The 15,017-nt window shown below is 39.1% G+C and overlaps 1 protein-coding gene across 3 annotated transcripts; it reads left to right on the forward strand.

Annotated features, from left to right (window-relative positions):
* The first annotated feature begins 348 nt into the window (after nucleotides 1-348).
* On the forward strand, nucleotides 349-14,621 carry plb1 (phospholipase B1). 3 transcript variants are annotated; one of them, XM_040136626.1, is made up of 41 exons: nucleotides 349-455; nucleotides 616-679; nucleotides 836-870; nucleotides 1,494-1,560; nucleotides 1,664-1,712; nucleotides 3,831-3,896; nucleotides 3,991-4,056; nucleotides 4,145-4,197; nucleotides 4,378-4,450; nucleotides 4,563-4,670; nucleotides 4,803-4,856; nucleotides 5,247-5,315; nucleotides 5,573-5,659; nucleotides 5,745-5,805; nucleotides 5,904-5,962; nucleotides 6,151-6,224; nucleotides 6,338-6,381; nucleotides 7,094-7,202; nucleotides 7,311-7,362; nucleotides 7,480-7,560; nucleotides 8,096-8,161; nucleotides 8,284-8,384; nucleotides 8,488-8,569; nucleotides 9,351-9,455; nucleotides 9,552-9,647; nucleotides 9,761-9,832; nucleotides 9,956-10,033; nucleotides 10,121-10,181; nucleotides 10,261-10,319; nucleotides 11,106-11,173; nucleotides 11,265-11,308; nucleotides 11,453-11,552; nucleotides 11,644-11,695; nucleotides 11,858-11,938; nucleotides 12,811-12,876; nucleotides 13,074-13,168; nucleotides 13,374-13,455; nucleotides 13,566-13,670; nucleotides 13,820-13,915; nucleotides 14,057-14,131; nucleotides 14,272-14,621. In XM_040136626.1, the coding sequence occupies exons 1-41, from the start codon at nucleotides 404-406 to the stop codon at nucleotides 14,608-14,610; spliced, it is 3,246 nt and encodes a 1,081-aa protein (XP_039992560.1). In that variant the 5' UTR covers nucleotides 349-403; the 3' UTR covers nucleotides 14,611-14,621. The 3 variants fall into 3 exon arrangements, with proteins under 3 accessions (XP_039992560.1, XP_039992557.1, XP_039992559.1); XM_040136623.1 differs by lacking the exons at nucleotides 349-455; nucleotides 616-679; nucleotides 836-870; nucleotides 1,494-1,560; nucleotides 1,664-1,712 and adding an exon at nucleotides 2,752-2,817; XM_040136625.1 differs by lacking the exons at nucleotides 349-455; nucleotides 616-679; nucleotides 836-870; nucleotides 1,494-1,560; nucleotides 1,664-1,712 and adding an exon at nucleotides 2,844-2,882.
* Nucleotides 14,622-15,017: the final 396 nt, after the last annotated feature.

Genomic DNA, 15,017 nt, shown 5'->3' on the forward strand with positions numbered 1-15,017 from the left:
CATTTTATTTACTAAATAACTTTATTGACTAAATTACTATTTTAGGGGAAGTGCAAAATGGGATTGGGACGTCTTTTTTTTTACTGCATTCTGACCTGTATTCTTAAGTTTTCACACTTAATTAACTTTTACAAACACTTACCTTTACTTTTTACTTTTCAGCTCAATGTCCCTTTTGTGAGTTCATTTAGGCACTGAGTTGTTTTTTGTTTGTTTGTTTGTTTGTTTGTTTCCTGTATGTCCCATTTAGAGTCAACAGAAAAATCTGACAAGGTACTGTACTGTCCGTTATTACACTTTAGTGATCATTAAAATTAAATGATGCATCAGTCATTTGCTCTGTATAGATACTGTGACGGTGACAGTCTGAAGAATTGTATTTCTGTCACAGACAGAAAGTTACATGCCAATACTTTGCTCACCAATACCTGGCCCCTCCTCTCCATCCTCCTCAGGTAGGCATTTTCTACTGATCTGTTCCAATCTCGGCGATTTCTGTGAATACACATAAAGACCAGGCCTCTCATTTACTTGAATTCAAACTAAATTATCAATAAAATATATTGTCCAGTGTTGTATCATAACCATTTAATTCCCTTTTTTTCACATCTTCAGTTGATGCTCTCACACCTGCTGATATCTCCGCTGTTTACACCTTGGGAATGCCCCTCTCACACTGGTAAGAGCCGAAAATAAAATTCAAAAATATACTTCAGTAATATTTAAATTGCTGAAAGTGACATATCTAGTGTTTTCCGGAGCTGCTTTGAATCTAGAGCTTTAAACCTTTACCAACCCTAATTGTATCTAACAACATGTATGTCTTCGTCACTAGGGATGAAGCATCCAGACTGGCCAGCAGGGTAGCAGGTAAGTCTATGAATGAATTCTCACCCACTGTACATTTTCACCAGAGTATTGACTAGTATGACTTTGTGAAGTCTCCTACTTTTTTTGCCCACTTTTGCATTCATTGAGAGATTCCTGATTTTCCATCTTGTTATCATATCATTGCATTTTTAGTACATGGAAGATAATCATTTTGAATACATCTTTATTTTCAGCTGAAAAAGTCTAATGCTGTTTAAGCTGATTCTTAGTAGATAACAGAAATAATCAGCACTTTTGCTGAATTTTGATTTTTTTTTTCAGGCCTAGTCCCGGTCACTAATTTTATTGTATTCAACCAGAATAACCTTGCTCTGTCACTTATTAACTTAGAGTGGATTTGAGACAGAAGTCAAGACCATGTCACAGGAAGTGCCCGAAACAGAGCACGCTCTGATGAATAAATTCTCAGAACAATAATCTTATAATTTGGTCGAGTTTATCTCTAAGGATAAGACAGTGAGCCATAAACACAGGTTGTTGACCCTCAATTCAAATGGAATTAAGCAAACTTTTTGTTATTTTCACAACACCAATGACCTCATAATGTAAATAATCCACTGTCTGATTGTGCCTTTAAGAAATTAAACATATGTCTTTAATAGAGTTGCTGTCTATGTTTAATCCTGAAATGATCACTCCACATGTGGATCGGACCTCATTGCAGCCCAGGTAACACACACATACCCATGACACAAGCATGTACAGTCACACACATAAATGCCGTTTAATGAGTTTGCTGCACTTGTGTTACAAGACAGTTTATGTGTTGCAGGAGTTTGTCGGAGGAAGCTGAGGAACTGTCCATGTCCCTGTCACATCAGGTGCACATTAACCCTCTCATAACAATATTTTATGTATTTTAAACATTTTATTATTTGATTGCGGAGAATTGAACCCTGGGGGAGTTTACCCTCTATAAAAATGAAGCATCAAGAATCAAGAAGGAAGTAGTTGCCATGATAAGGATTCACGGGAGCTAAAGTCTCTCCTAGGGCACCTCCTTCCGTATTTGGGAGGACAGGCAACTCCAACAAGACTCTAAGTGTACAACCTGTGTTTCCTCCATTTGAGATACTAGTGCAGTGCCAATTCAAAACCTGCTTGTTATTCAATTAACAGCTCAATATTTTATGCAATCATCTAATAATCATCATCCAATTTCCACATCACTGCTGTGTTATGATATTATTAATAATAACAGACCCTATTAGATACGTGATCAGAAAATATTGGACCACAATTTCAAAAGGATTGCTGTAACACATACATGCACTTGCCAATTTATTAGTTACACCTAGATGGAACTAATGCTATACAATACATCAGACCTGCAATTAATCCTCCCTTCATGAGGATTATAATGTTCAGTTTTTACTGAATCTGTCTGAAAGAGGCGTTCATTTGTTTTAATGGTCATTCTGGAGGCTGTAATTTGTGGTGTCCATCCCATTTGTATGAATTATTAAGGTTGACAAAACAGTTCAACAGCACCACAAATGACTGCCTCCAAAATGAGCATTAAAATAAATCAACATCCTCTTTAACAGAGGAGTGAGTGTAGATTAATATATCACTGTGTGTCATAGCAACCCTTTCCCTGAACTGGAGAACCAGGATTTTTTACTGAAGAACTTGACTTTTAACTTAAAATGGGTAAGACATTAATGTATTTCATCACTGGAGTGATATGCAGTTAAGAAAATCGCTGGCAAATGTATTTTTTGAGTCAGCAAGGAAAATACTTGGAAGGATTCGACGGCAGTTTAGGCCATTTTCCTCACTATAACATGGCCGTAAAAGGAGACATAAGACATATAACGGCCGAATAACAACGTGAGATGACGCGTGGTGTAACGTTACGTTACCATGACAGCAGCGGTGCCTGGTATCGATCCTAATGCATCATGCGTGGGTGGGGACGGAAAGGTAAACAAAGTGTCCTGCTCGCCGCCGCGTCTTAAACAAAGCGCCCCGGGTTGCTTTCATTTCAGGTGACCGGCCGGAGCAGTTGTGCTGCTGTGATAAACCACGTCCAGCGTGCTGAGCTCGGGTCTCCGTCTCACATGCTCCCACACCTCAGATAAACTTGTGCGAGGTTTCGGAAGCCGCAGCTTGTTTTTCCGGGGAATCCGCGCTTTGACCGGGTGCAGCCATCTTCGAAACGCGCCGTTGTCCAAATCGACGACGTCGGTTACGTGGATGAGTCGACCCGGCCGTAACGCACTGTCATTCAATGTTTCTCTTTTTGTGTTTCTCGAGAATTGCTCATCAAAAAAACAAACAAAAAAAAAAAACCACAACCATCCACACACCACTACCGTGGGTCCCCAACGAAACACACGTGAAGTTGGAGGCCAATCAGACGAGCGGCGGTCGAGAACATCGGGGGACTCAGAAAGTCCTCCATCGATAGTTAGATGAGAAACTTATGTCTGTTTTATTTCTTCGCCAAACAAGAGTTCAGGAGGCCAGTGCTCTGGGCCAAGAAATTGTCCCCCACAAAACCTCAACGTGTCAATATTACAAGTCGGTTTTTGTATAAAGTAGACAAACATGATATAAAATTTAAATCAGTGAGCTTTCGAGGTTCTGGAGGGCAGATCCTTTGGACAGAGGCTGCTCCAGTACGCTAAGCTAAACCGTCTCCTGGCTGTAGCTTCATATTTAATTGTCATATATATATATATATATATATATATATATATATATATATATATATATATATATGAGATACGCAATAACCCAAATAAGTAAATTTCCGAATGTGTCAGATTGTCCGTGTGGTAATTGTTATATTCTCTTACAGTTTCACTAAATATCTTTAGCTCACAATCCACTTTATAGATTTTCCTGAGCCTTTACCCACATCTGGCAGTGGATAGAGTCTGCTCACCTCTTCTCTTTCATATATCTTACATGTCCTTCATATGTTGCTGTAGGTCTCAGACTGGAAGTTTGTGCTGCTGTTTGTCCCAGCAGATTCCCTGTGTGCCTGTTCACCACATGTAAGATTCCTCGTTTCGTACCAAACCGTGTTATTACGTGTGCTAGGTTTTGTGAAGGGTGATAAGAGCGTGTAACTGTTACTTTGTGCTTCAGGTTGCTGGAGATGTTAAAGCTGTTGTGCAGGATGTGGAAGCAGCTCTGCAGATACTGCAAAAAAGGGTATGGTGCTTTTTGTTGAATAGAATTTTGCCATGAACAAATTAAAAATGATTTAAAAATAACTAATATGCCTGCTGTACTTTTACAGTTGCATCGCACTTTAGTTCATGTCGCTGTGTGGAGCACATATCAGCAGGACAAGTGAGTGTTTAATTTTTTTTTCTTTTGTTTTAAAAAACTAGCAAAATGGCTTGTTATTTTAAAATAGGAAAAATGATAGAGACCCTGAATTCTGCATACATACACGTAGCTGGTAGCGTTATGATCTGGCTCATTGTAAAAGGCACGTTACAGTGATATGCTTCCCTTTTTATTTTGTAGCAAGTGTGAGTGTATGAAAGATAAAAGCATAAACCAACGCCTACATAAAGCAACTCTTCTAAAAACACTGCAGGTAAGTGTAAAAAAAATAAATAAATAAAAGGTAACTGTGTGCTTCTGGCTCATGTTCATCTGAAACATATTTGGCTGCTTACTTGACAATTATCCATGCGTCCTGTCTCCAGGACTCTCTAAGTCGTGTCCTGAAAAATCCAAGGTGGCAAAGCCAAAGTGCAGACTTCACTGCCATGCTACAGTCTGCCCCGGTTATCCTAGAACCCTACTCAGATTCTGTGAGTAAAGAAAAGCTCTTTCAAGACACCAGTTTTAATCAATAACTGCAAGCCGTCCTTGCATCAACAAAGCATGAAAGACCCTTGAAATGGCTAATGTGTAACTAGCATATATCATGTGTTTCTTTGTAGGATAACACATGGTCCTATATAAACCAACTTGCTGTTCAGTTTTGGACAAACATGGTAAGTTCTTTTACTAATTAAATGTACAGTGTATTTATATTTTAGGCAAAAAAAACCCTGCGATATTGATCTACATTCTTTTCTGACATTGGAATTGACCCTTGTCTGAGTTGTAAAATGATCATGATCCCTTAAAACAAAAGCAAGATGGGAAGATGATTACAGTGAAATTTGTTGGTCTCACGAGAGATTAGATAATAGATGTAAAGATTAACTTGATGGGATTATCTACATGATGACTTTCTCCAGCATTGCTCAATATGCACATATATATGAACACAAGAGTTGTGCAATCAGCACTGTTGGATGCTGTATGGTCATTGGCTGTGCAAAATTGCCCCATCTGAAACTAAGATCTTAACCAATCATTCATCACGTTTCCTCCTCCAGCTTCAGCCAGCGACAGGTCAGACAGAGGTCGTGGACAACAGTGTCATCACTATTCCTTGCCCTACTCAGGTGAGGCTTTCCATCACATAACACAGTCTATTCTAAGTCCCAGCTTAATGCGGAAGTACACCATGTTGTGTTCCAGCCTTGATGAGAAAAATGTCACAAAGACATGCTTCACAAGATGACTAAATGTTTTGCAGAAGGTTTCAGCATTCAATCCGAAAGCCTCCAAATCACAAAGCAGATTCTCAATCTAAGATTAAAATCTGATACCGATACTATGGTTAACACTGTGACTCGCTTCCTTTCCACTCTTGTCTCAGGAACGACCTTTCCTGCGGACGCAGATAAATTCACCCACTGACAGAGAAAACACAGTCTACAGCCAAGCCTCTACACAAACAGATCCCGTAAGTCTTTCAAACCAACTTCAGAACTGCAGTACTATGACGGCACATACAGTAAAACAAACTGAAGAATACTGTCTGTTTTCAGGTTATGGGGACTGAGATACCTTGCACAGACCGCAGTCCATCTCCCACTACACCAGCCTCAGGTGAAAAAATGAAAAAAAATATTAGCACTTATTCTGTGTTCCCCTAATTTTTTTTTGGAAATTTATTGTTATCTACTTTATTCTGTTTCCCTTGTAAGTTCATGAGCTCAGACCTGGAGATATCAAGGTGGTGGCAGCAGTAGGCGACTCTCTGACAGTGAGTGTTTCCAATTCTCCTACTTTATTTGTTCGTCAAAATTAACAAGACAACGGATGTCAAGCCATGGACCATGAGCCATGGATTATGCCAAAAAGCGTATACTTTCCATATACGCTTTTTGGCTCAATAAATACTTCCACTGGTTCTACAGGGTCTCAGTATCTCACGTCTGATGTTTTTTGCAGGCTGCCAATGGCGTGGGCGCAAAGGCAGACAACCTTCTATTAGTGATTAAAGAGTACAGAGGACTGTCATGGAGGTAAGATAAGTTAAAGTAAACCTTGTTCCAACTTTGATAGTGTTGAAAATGATTTCAGGAATTAATTTGGTAATACTGTGAGAAAACTAACGAGCCGTTTCTGCAATTTCCAGCATTGGTGGTGATGAAAACATTACCACTGTAACCACTCTGCCAAGTATGTCTGACTTCTATTTTATTATTTTATCAAATGAAAATACATAAAAACAACAACAAAAAAAAAGATTTCTTGAGATTTATTTTTATACAATATGGCGATGTTCATCATGGGCCAACTGTAGCATTTTGCTTGATAACATCTGTATTACAGTATCTTATCATGATCATTAAAGACCTCACTGTCCAGCAGAGCTGCTCTTTATGCCAGCTAATGATCCAAATCAACCAAGTGTTTTACGATGCCTTTGATTATCAATATTAAGTTGCCACCTTTAAAACATGTTACAATTGTGAGATAAAATTCCCAAATTAAACACAAGCTGTAAATTGCTTGCTAAAATAATACTACAGAAATTCAATAAATCACAGAATAACATGACACGAGAAGAAATTTCTTCACAAAAAGTTATGAATTGTACTTATTCAGTAAAAAAAAAATATATATATATATATATATATATATATATATATATGTAATCTTAACTCAATATCCACTTACTAGTGTTTTCCAGAGCTTTCAACCAAATTGAAAGGAGTAAGTGGACTTTGAGTTAAAGTTCTTTAAGAATCAACTGATAGTTTGTGAGATATAAAAATGGTATAATTTACATGAGCATATCTGTTACAAAACACAGAATGTACACAATCCTGTTTATCAATTCAAGCTCTGCTTTCGTCCTTTTCATCTTCCCTGTGATTGTGGTTTGCAGACATCCTGAGGGAGTTTAACCCCTCCCTGACTGGTTTCTCGGAGGGAATAGGTAACGAGGACGATCCTAAGGCCTTTCTCAATCAGGCTGTGGCAGGAGCCAAGAGTGGGTCAGTCATGACCTCTTGAATACTAACAAAGAAAACCTTAGCAGAACTTATGCCACTGCCGGAACACAGAATGTGCACTTCTTAAAACTTTTCTGTTTCTATCCTCAGTGATATGGTGCAACAGGTGCGCATCCTGGTGGACAAGATGAAAAATGACTCGGTGAGGCAGTGCTAAACTACAGTCAAAACACAAGCAGATGTGCTCTTGAGTAACCCTTGTCTCAGTATTATGTTCATATTTACCAAAATCAAGAGAACATTTACCTCTTCTTTACAGCGCATTGATTTCCACAATGACTGGAAAGTGATCACCATGTTTATTGGAGGCAATGACATATGTGACTTCTGCACAGACAGCGTGAGCACTCATATATTTTTCAAGATTACTATAATATTTTTTTACTTTTTTGGCATTATTTTTTCTTATTTATACATGATTGTTGAACTGTCTTAAATGATCACTGAGGATCTTTTATCCTTATTAAACATCTTTTATCATTATTTGTTAATCTTCAGATTATTTTCTCAATTTAGCAATTACATTTTTTTTTAATAGTGTCAGAAAATGGTGACAAATGACCATCAAAATATCTTAGAGCCATTTTCATATTCAATTTGCTTGTTTTGATCTACCAACAGTCCAAAACCGTCGTAAAAGATGAAAAAAGCAGCAAATCATAACATTTGAGCAATTGTTTGGCATTTTTGCTCGAAAAAAGTTACTCACTTACTCAAATGATTAATTCATTATCAAAATAGTTGCTGATTGATTTTCTCACAGTCGACTAATTGGGTAATTGACGTATTGTTTGAGCTTCGATTTGTTTCACATTTATGTACACACATGTTCCATCTCATGCTTTGGGTCTGAGCAAGTTACATTTTTTCCACAGGTTTTTTTCTCGCCCAGGAATGTGGTCAGTCGTATCCGCCAAGCTCTGGACATGCTCCACAGTGAAGTATGTTTTCGTCCTCTTGCACTTAGCTAAAACAAAAATTCAACCTCACTCTATGTTAGCAGTTTCAAAGTCATAATCCAAAATACAGACAGCCCGTGAACTTTATCATTTGTGTCACCCAGGTGCCCCGTGCCATTGTCAATCTGGTAGAGCTGTTAAACATTGTACCACTGCGTGATCTGCACAGAGATAAAACTCTAGGCTGTCCCACCTGGTTTGTAAGGTTCGTTATTTTTGGTTGTGTAAGACACAAACAGTTTGGTTGAGAAAAAAAAGAAAAAAAAGATCACGTCATCACTGAACACGTTCTGATGCTCGTGTTTCAGTTTAGTTTGCCCCTGCATACTGAAGCCGAAAGAGGGATCCTCTGAACTCCAGAAGGTCAATGACTTCAATAGAGCTTATCAGGTACAAAACAAAGACAAGTTAAAAGGTGGAGGGTTTTTTTTCTCTGTTTTCTTATGTGATTTACAAATTTCTGTGGCTACAACACAAATTCACTAGTCTTAATTTGTCATAACCATAAAAAGATTTAAACCCTGTGGAGTCTGTCTTCTTATCGGTGAATACACTCAGCACATTTTATCGATAGTAACCCAACTTTATTTACATGTCGCAACAAACTGAGAAAACCAGTTGAAAGTGCTGATGTGGTGCTTTCACACAGCATCTCATTTATGTCTGTAGTCTATAAAACACCCTATGAATTAGTATTTTTTTTTTTTAATTCTTTGATTTACAGGACGGACTTTCCATAAAAAAGGCACAAAAACAAGTTGTAATAAAATCACTTTAGATGTAAATAGACTGCAATATAGTTTTATTTCTTACATTTTTATGCTGTAGTTGTGTTTATGAATAGTGAAACAATTTTTCTTTTACAACCATTTACTGTTCTTTGAGCGATTATGACTAAAGATTTGTGCATTCTTATTTTTCTCGTATAGTTGGGTTTCTCTCAGAATTGTACTTTGTTAAACTGACAAAATGATAAGTCAGACTTATGGCTGAGTTGATGCTGAAAAAAATTTAGCCAAAATCAACCTGGGAATCTAAAGGCTAAATCAGTCCTGTGAGTGCATTGCTCCCATCATGACCCCGTCATCTCAAAATAATTGTCGCCCAAAAGTCAAACACCTGTTTATACTTTCTTTTTTGGCCTTTACGTTTCGGCTGTCTTTCCTTCCAGCATGCGATGAGAGAGCTAATTGACTCTGGGCGATATGACACACACGACAACTTCACTGTGGTACTACAGCCCCTCATGAGAGAGGTTTTCCTTCCCACATTAGAGGTAAGAGCTGACACACTTGAAACATCAAATATTCTTAATTATGTTTCTTAAAATATTTTTTAAAATGTCTTCCCTCCTATCCCTTCTTTTTAAAAGGATGGCCGCCCTGATCGCTCTTACTTTTCCCCCGACTGTTTTCATCTCAGCCAGAGAGCTCACACTCTCATGGCTCGTGGTCTTTGGAACAACATGGTACGAGTTACTTTATTAGAAGGCATTTTCCTACATTTTGTATTTTGACACATGTGGTTTTTATTTCTCTCATAATGATCGAAAATAAATCACTGACTTTTACAATGTCTTAGCTAGAGCCAGTGGGCAACAAGACTTTTACACAAGACTTCACAGCAGCAATTGATTTGAAGTGTCCCTCTGAGGTAACTTTGCATTCAGCAACATTCAATGAGTCCAACAAGTTATGAAAAACTATACATTATATATGTTCTTTTTTTAATCATTTTTGCGTATTCGTGTTTTTATTTTTATAATTTCTTTATCAGACCAACCCATTCTTCAGGACTGCTGTCAACAGCAACTACACCTTCCCAGGCCCTCCACCCACTCCTGCCCCTGTTACAGTGAGTCATAGTCATGGAAGTTATGCATGATGCCAAGTTATAGATTATAACCGTATATTCCTAAAACATGTCTCTGCCATTCTTTAGAACTGGGGAAGTGACTTCTCCTGTGTTAACACAGCTCCGTCCGACACTGTGCCCACCTCAGGTAAGGTGTAACTTAGGTATCACCTAAAGTGAAATACAAGCGTCGGATGTAAAATATGCTCATGTTGATCTTTGGTTAGTTCACAGGTTACGGCCAGCAGACATCAAGGTGGTGGCTGCCCTGGGAGACTCTATAACGGTAAGTTTTCACAGTGTGACCAAGGGATTTTTTTTGTTGTGTAATAAAATACCCCTCTAAATATGGTTATAAAAAATATCCTAACTAAAGGATAAAGCACTGACTTGCTTTTCGCCCCAGAGCTTTCAGTTACCTCTCACAGTCCTCCTCACTTGATGGTTTTTGGAGACTACTTTTTCCAAGGTCAAGACTGAACTTTCACACACAATCAGTGCAGTTCTTTTAAAAGCATCTTAAAACCCTTTTTTTCCCTTTTGCTTTTGCTGTATACCAATATATGCTTATATCGCTTTGTTTTATATGCATATTTGTAAAGCACTTTTTTGTTCTAAAAGGTGCCAAATAAATTGGGTTTACTTTCTAACAGACTAAAAATTAAATACCGCAAACAGTTGTAACTTCCCATCACTATATTATCTGATGGTTATTATCACATAAGTGGTGTCACCAGGGATGTGATAATAATATCAACAGATAGGACAGAATAGATTCTTTTGTGCAAGTACGTGATTCATTTTTAGCCAGTACTATCGTTACGTCTCTTTACGTCATGTGCATCATTTTCAACACATAATTTCTGCAAAAGCCAGTTTGTCATAATTTTGTATCTTTGTGATGTCCACTAGAGCTAGGATCCCCCAGTGGATCAATGGTGTTACCCATTTAATCAAGTTAATGTATAAGAGGAGAGAGAATCATCAATTTAATGTTTCAGATCGAGGCAGAGGGAAAAAAAAAAGTGTCTTAAAATGACTGAATAAACAAATAATCTTTATCTGCATGTAGACTGGGTTTGGTGCCAAGGCAAAGAGCCTGCTCCAGCTAAGAACCGAGTACAGAGGAGTGTCATGGAGGTGAGATACTGCACACAAAGTTTACACCCAACAAGGTCATTTACGTTGCACTCTAAACATTTCATTCATTGTCTGTTTTTTCATTAACAAGCATTGGAGGAGACAAAACTCTGGAGACTGTCACCACATTACCCAGTAAGCCGCAAGCCTCTCCTGTTTCTATACTGTGCCCTTCTTGAAGTGCAATGCACATTGAGACCACTAGATGACAGAGTTGGACCGTAACAAAGTTAGTGTTTCCTCTCTTTTGCCGTAATAGTCCTTCTTTCTTAACATCAGATATCCTTAAGAAGTTCAATCCTAAAATCAAAGGAGTGTCAAAGGGACAAGGGAAATGGCAAACTGGCTTCAACATGGCTGTATCAGGGGCTAAAATATCGTGAGTTCCGACATTTCTTTGATCTGTTTTCAGGTTCAACATGTTCACTTTCAAATATTTTGTGCACTCATGAATGTCTCCAATTTTATAGCGGTATCCCAGGGCAGGTCCGCCGTCTGATTGATACCATAAAAAAAGACTCTGTGAGTTTAAGATAGTGTATTAACAGATTCTAGTGCAAGCACTGATGTGATTTCATGACCACAAGTTACAATAAAGTAATGTGAAAGATAAACAAGAAAACGTCATCTTTGTCCCATCTGTTTGTCTCTCCGATTCTTTCTCGATCCATTTAATGGAAACAGTCAGTGGATTTCCAGAATGACTGGAAGCTGGTGACCCTCTTCATTGGAGGCAATGACCTGTGTCAGTACTGCAACGACCGGGTGAGCTGCTTTGAGAAGTGGTCCCAGGAAGTACAGGATGATCCAAGGGATGAAGGACATTTTTTCAAAGCACTCCCCTTAGTAAATCTCCTGCCATAGCAGAGTGGTTAAACATCCTGTAGTGTTGTGCGATGCCCTGTGTAGAGCTGTCTCATGATATCACTCTCCAAATGGGACTGAGCACTGGAGCAGAATAATCAAGCTTTGTGAGCAGCCCTCCCTTAATTGTCTTATTGTGTCAGAGTGAGATGAGAGCAGACATGGTTTCTTTTCAATCAGCACATTCTGTCACTTTACCCCTCCGACACAAAACAACAGCCCCCTCCTCCCTCCTCTCTCCCAGCCTCTGTCTGCATTAAACAAGCACAGGGGGCACAGTGATAGGCCTTGTTCTATAAGAGGCATAAACAACACAGTAGTCAACCCAGACTCTCTCCATCCTGTCTCTGTCTCCCTCCCTCCTTCTCCCTCTCTTTCTCCCTTCTCATTTTCTCATCTTCCCCTTTTTTTTCTTTTTTGCTCTCTCTCTCTCTCCATTACTCTCCTCGCTTTTAATGTTTGTGCTTTGAAGCAGAATATCAAAGTAGAGCATCAATTTAAGATGAGCTCTGAGACATCGATAGTGACAGGGTTTAGTTGCTGCGCGTACGCTCATACATGTTGCATGACGTCGGCTCTTTTGGATGATATGTTCTTTTTTAGATACAAACCTGGTCAGTTTTTTACTCAAATTTAAATCAATTGTCCTGCTTTTTACTGGCCACAACGGAGAACAGTTTTTAATGAAAAAAAGGCATAAATGGGATTATGTGCACACAGGTTCACTATGAATTAATAAATAGCCTTGTACATTGTGTGTCTCAAAACTGCAGGCCTCTTTGTCACCTCAGAACTACAGCCATCATATTATGACAAGCTTGGACATGTTGTACAAAGAGGTAAAGAGATGTTATCTACTAAAAAAAAAAAAAAAGGAAACTTGGTTAAGCAATAAATACCAACATTTAAAATATTTTTAAGAGATCCTGCAATGAAAAAAGGTTCACTTTTCATTGATAGATAAAAAAAAGCCATTTCTGAATTTTGAATTCTTTGAAACGGCATAAAAGTCATGTTTTCTTTCTTTTGGCCATAGGTTCCCAGGACGATAGTCAACGTCTTGGAGATCCTGGAAATTGAAGGCCTTCGCAGGATCAAAAGGGATAGTCTTGGGTGCAGCGTGTTACAAAAGTATGCTCATTGATCCACTCGTGCCAAATCAATTCTACATCAGCACTTGTCTTGATATTGATCTTATACCCTTTCATCACAGCAAAGAAATATATAATAATTTTGTATTTAATAAAGGACTAGCTCATCCACAAATTTTGTACTATGCAGTAGGTTGCATTTTATTTTCCAAATGCAGCTGTTAATTTTCACCTTTGATCCTCAGGTATGTCTGCCCATGCTTCTTGTTACCAGGAGAGGATTCCCCAGAGCTGGCTGAAGTAAAACGGATCAATCGGGAACTACAGGTTAATTGGCAAGAACAGTGAGACCAAATGAGTTTTTGCTAACACGTGTTGACAAGACATGATCATTACGTTAGCTGTAATAACTTCAGCATATGTGGTCTTTCTTTCAGATTGAGACAGAAAAACTGATGTACGGAGGCCGCTATGATGGCAGAGAGGACTTTGCTGTGGTCGTGCAGCCCTTTTTTAAAAACACCATCATTCCTTTGAATTTTGTGAGTTATTTGTTGCCCCCCACTCTCCACATACGCTGTAGAAAACATATACTGTAGTTTAGCCCTAGTTTAGGCTTTAGTAACAAGCCCCCCCCGTTTCAGTGCACATGATCCCTACAAACACTGATGTTGTATTATTTCTTTTCCAGGACGGCAGACCTGATACCACCTACTTCTCTGAGGACTGTTTCCACTTCAGCGTCCGGGGACATGCTGACATGGCTGCAGCTCTGTGGAATAACATGGTGAGTCCGTAGAGATGGATAGTGAAAGGCTAACTGAGTTGGACAGGGGAAGGGTTTTGGTTGAAGTCTGTCTAGATTACCGCATCTCACTGCAGTTTGGTCATGAACTGGGGAAAGACGTATTTCTGTTTTTTTCTCTAGTTGGAGCCAGTGGGTAAAAAACAGACATACAACAATTTCATGAATACCAGAAATAACATCAGATGCCCCACTGAGGTAAGAAAGCTGCCACACCAGCACCTGTCACACGCCGCTACTGACCCAGCTGTGATTTGTCTATTCAGTTTGTGCATTATGACAGTCCATGGAAGTGGTTTTGACTTTGAGTTTATGGTCTTCTTAATTGTGTGTTCCAGGAGCATCCATACATCTTCACCAAGGTGAACAGCTCGCCCAGTTCGACCACCACTAGAGCACCCGAAACCGACAGCACGGCTCCACCTCACAGCTCCACAACGCACAGCACGACCTCTGCTCTCACCTCCACTGCCACCTCAGCACCCACAACACACAGCACAGCCCTGCCTCTCACCTCCGATTGCTCGGACAATGTGCCAGTATGGCTCACTGCTGTGCTGGCGGTTGTTGGTCTTCTGATTGGCTGGGCTGTCACCTGGCTCCTCCTCTCCTGCAGAGCCAAGAAAAGCAAGAGGATGATGACGGCTGCAGTGGAGATGAAGGGCACTATGTTTTAAAGTGCCACTTACTTTATTTTTGTGCTGAACTATTCAAGGAAAAATTGAAAGACTACAAAGCATCATTTAGAGTGATTCGTAGAAAGCACGTGGTTTTTGGTGATTAGGCAGTTTTCCATAATGATACATGATAAGATAACCCTGTCTGCTCTGTCTAGGGAGGTTAATTATTGTCCTTGAATCACAGAAAATATTACTGGATGCAGAGGTGGAAAAGGTACACCAATCTCAAGGAAAGCAATATATAATATAACTGAATGACTCTCCATTACAAGTCTTGGATACAAAACTTACTGAAGTCAGAGGGTCGAAAAATTGTAGTAAGGTGTGTTAGAGTGTTCAGTAATCATGAAGGATGGTTCCCCTTCACATTTTTACATCACTGTTGCATTCACCTGTAAGGCGAC

Source organism: Xiphias gladius, chromosome 10 (assembly GCF_016859285.1).
Source record: "Xiphias gladius isolate SHS-SW01 ecotype Sanya breed wild chromosome 10, ASM1685928v1, whole genome shotgun sequence".
In the NCBI taxonomy this organism is placed as follows: domain Eukaryota; kingdom Metazoa; phylum Chordata; class Actinopteri; order Istiophoriformes; family Xiphiidae; genus Xiphias; species Xiphias gladius.

Excerpts from the sequence above, each read along its gene's own strand:
- plb1 (XM_040136626.1), top strand. The coding sequence starts at position 404 with ATGCCAATACTTTGCTCACCAATACCTGGCCCCTCCTCTCCATCCTCC. Across the intron at positions 4,451-4,562 it reads CTCTTCTAAAAACACTGCAG|GACTCTCTAAGTCGTGTCCT; the intron begins GTAAGTGTAAAA and ends TCCTGTCTCCAG. Across the intron at positions 12,877-13,073 it reads TGGACATGTTGTACAAAGAG|GTTCCCAGGACGATAGTCAA; the intron begins GTAAAGAGATGT and ends TTTTGGCCATAG.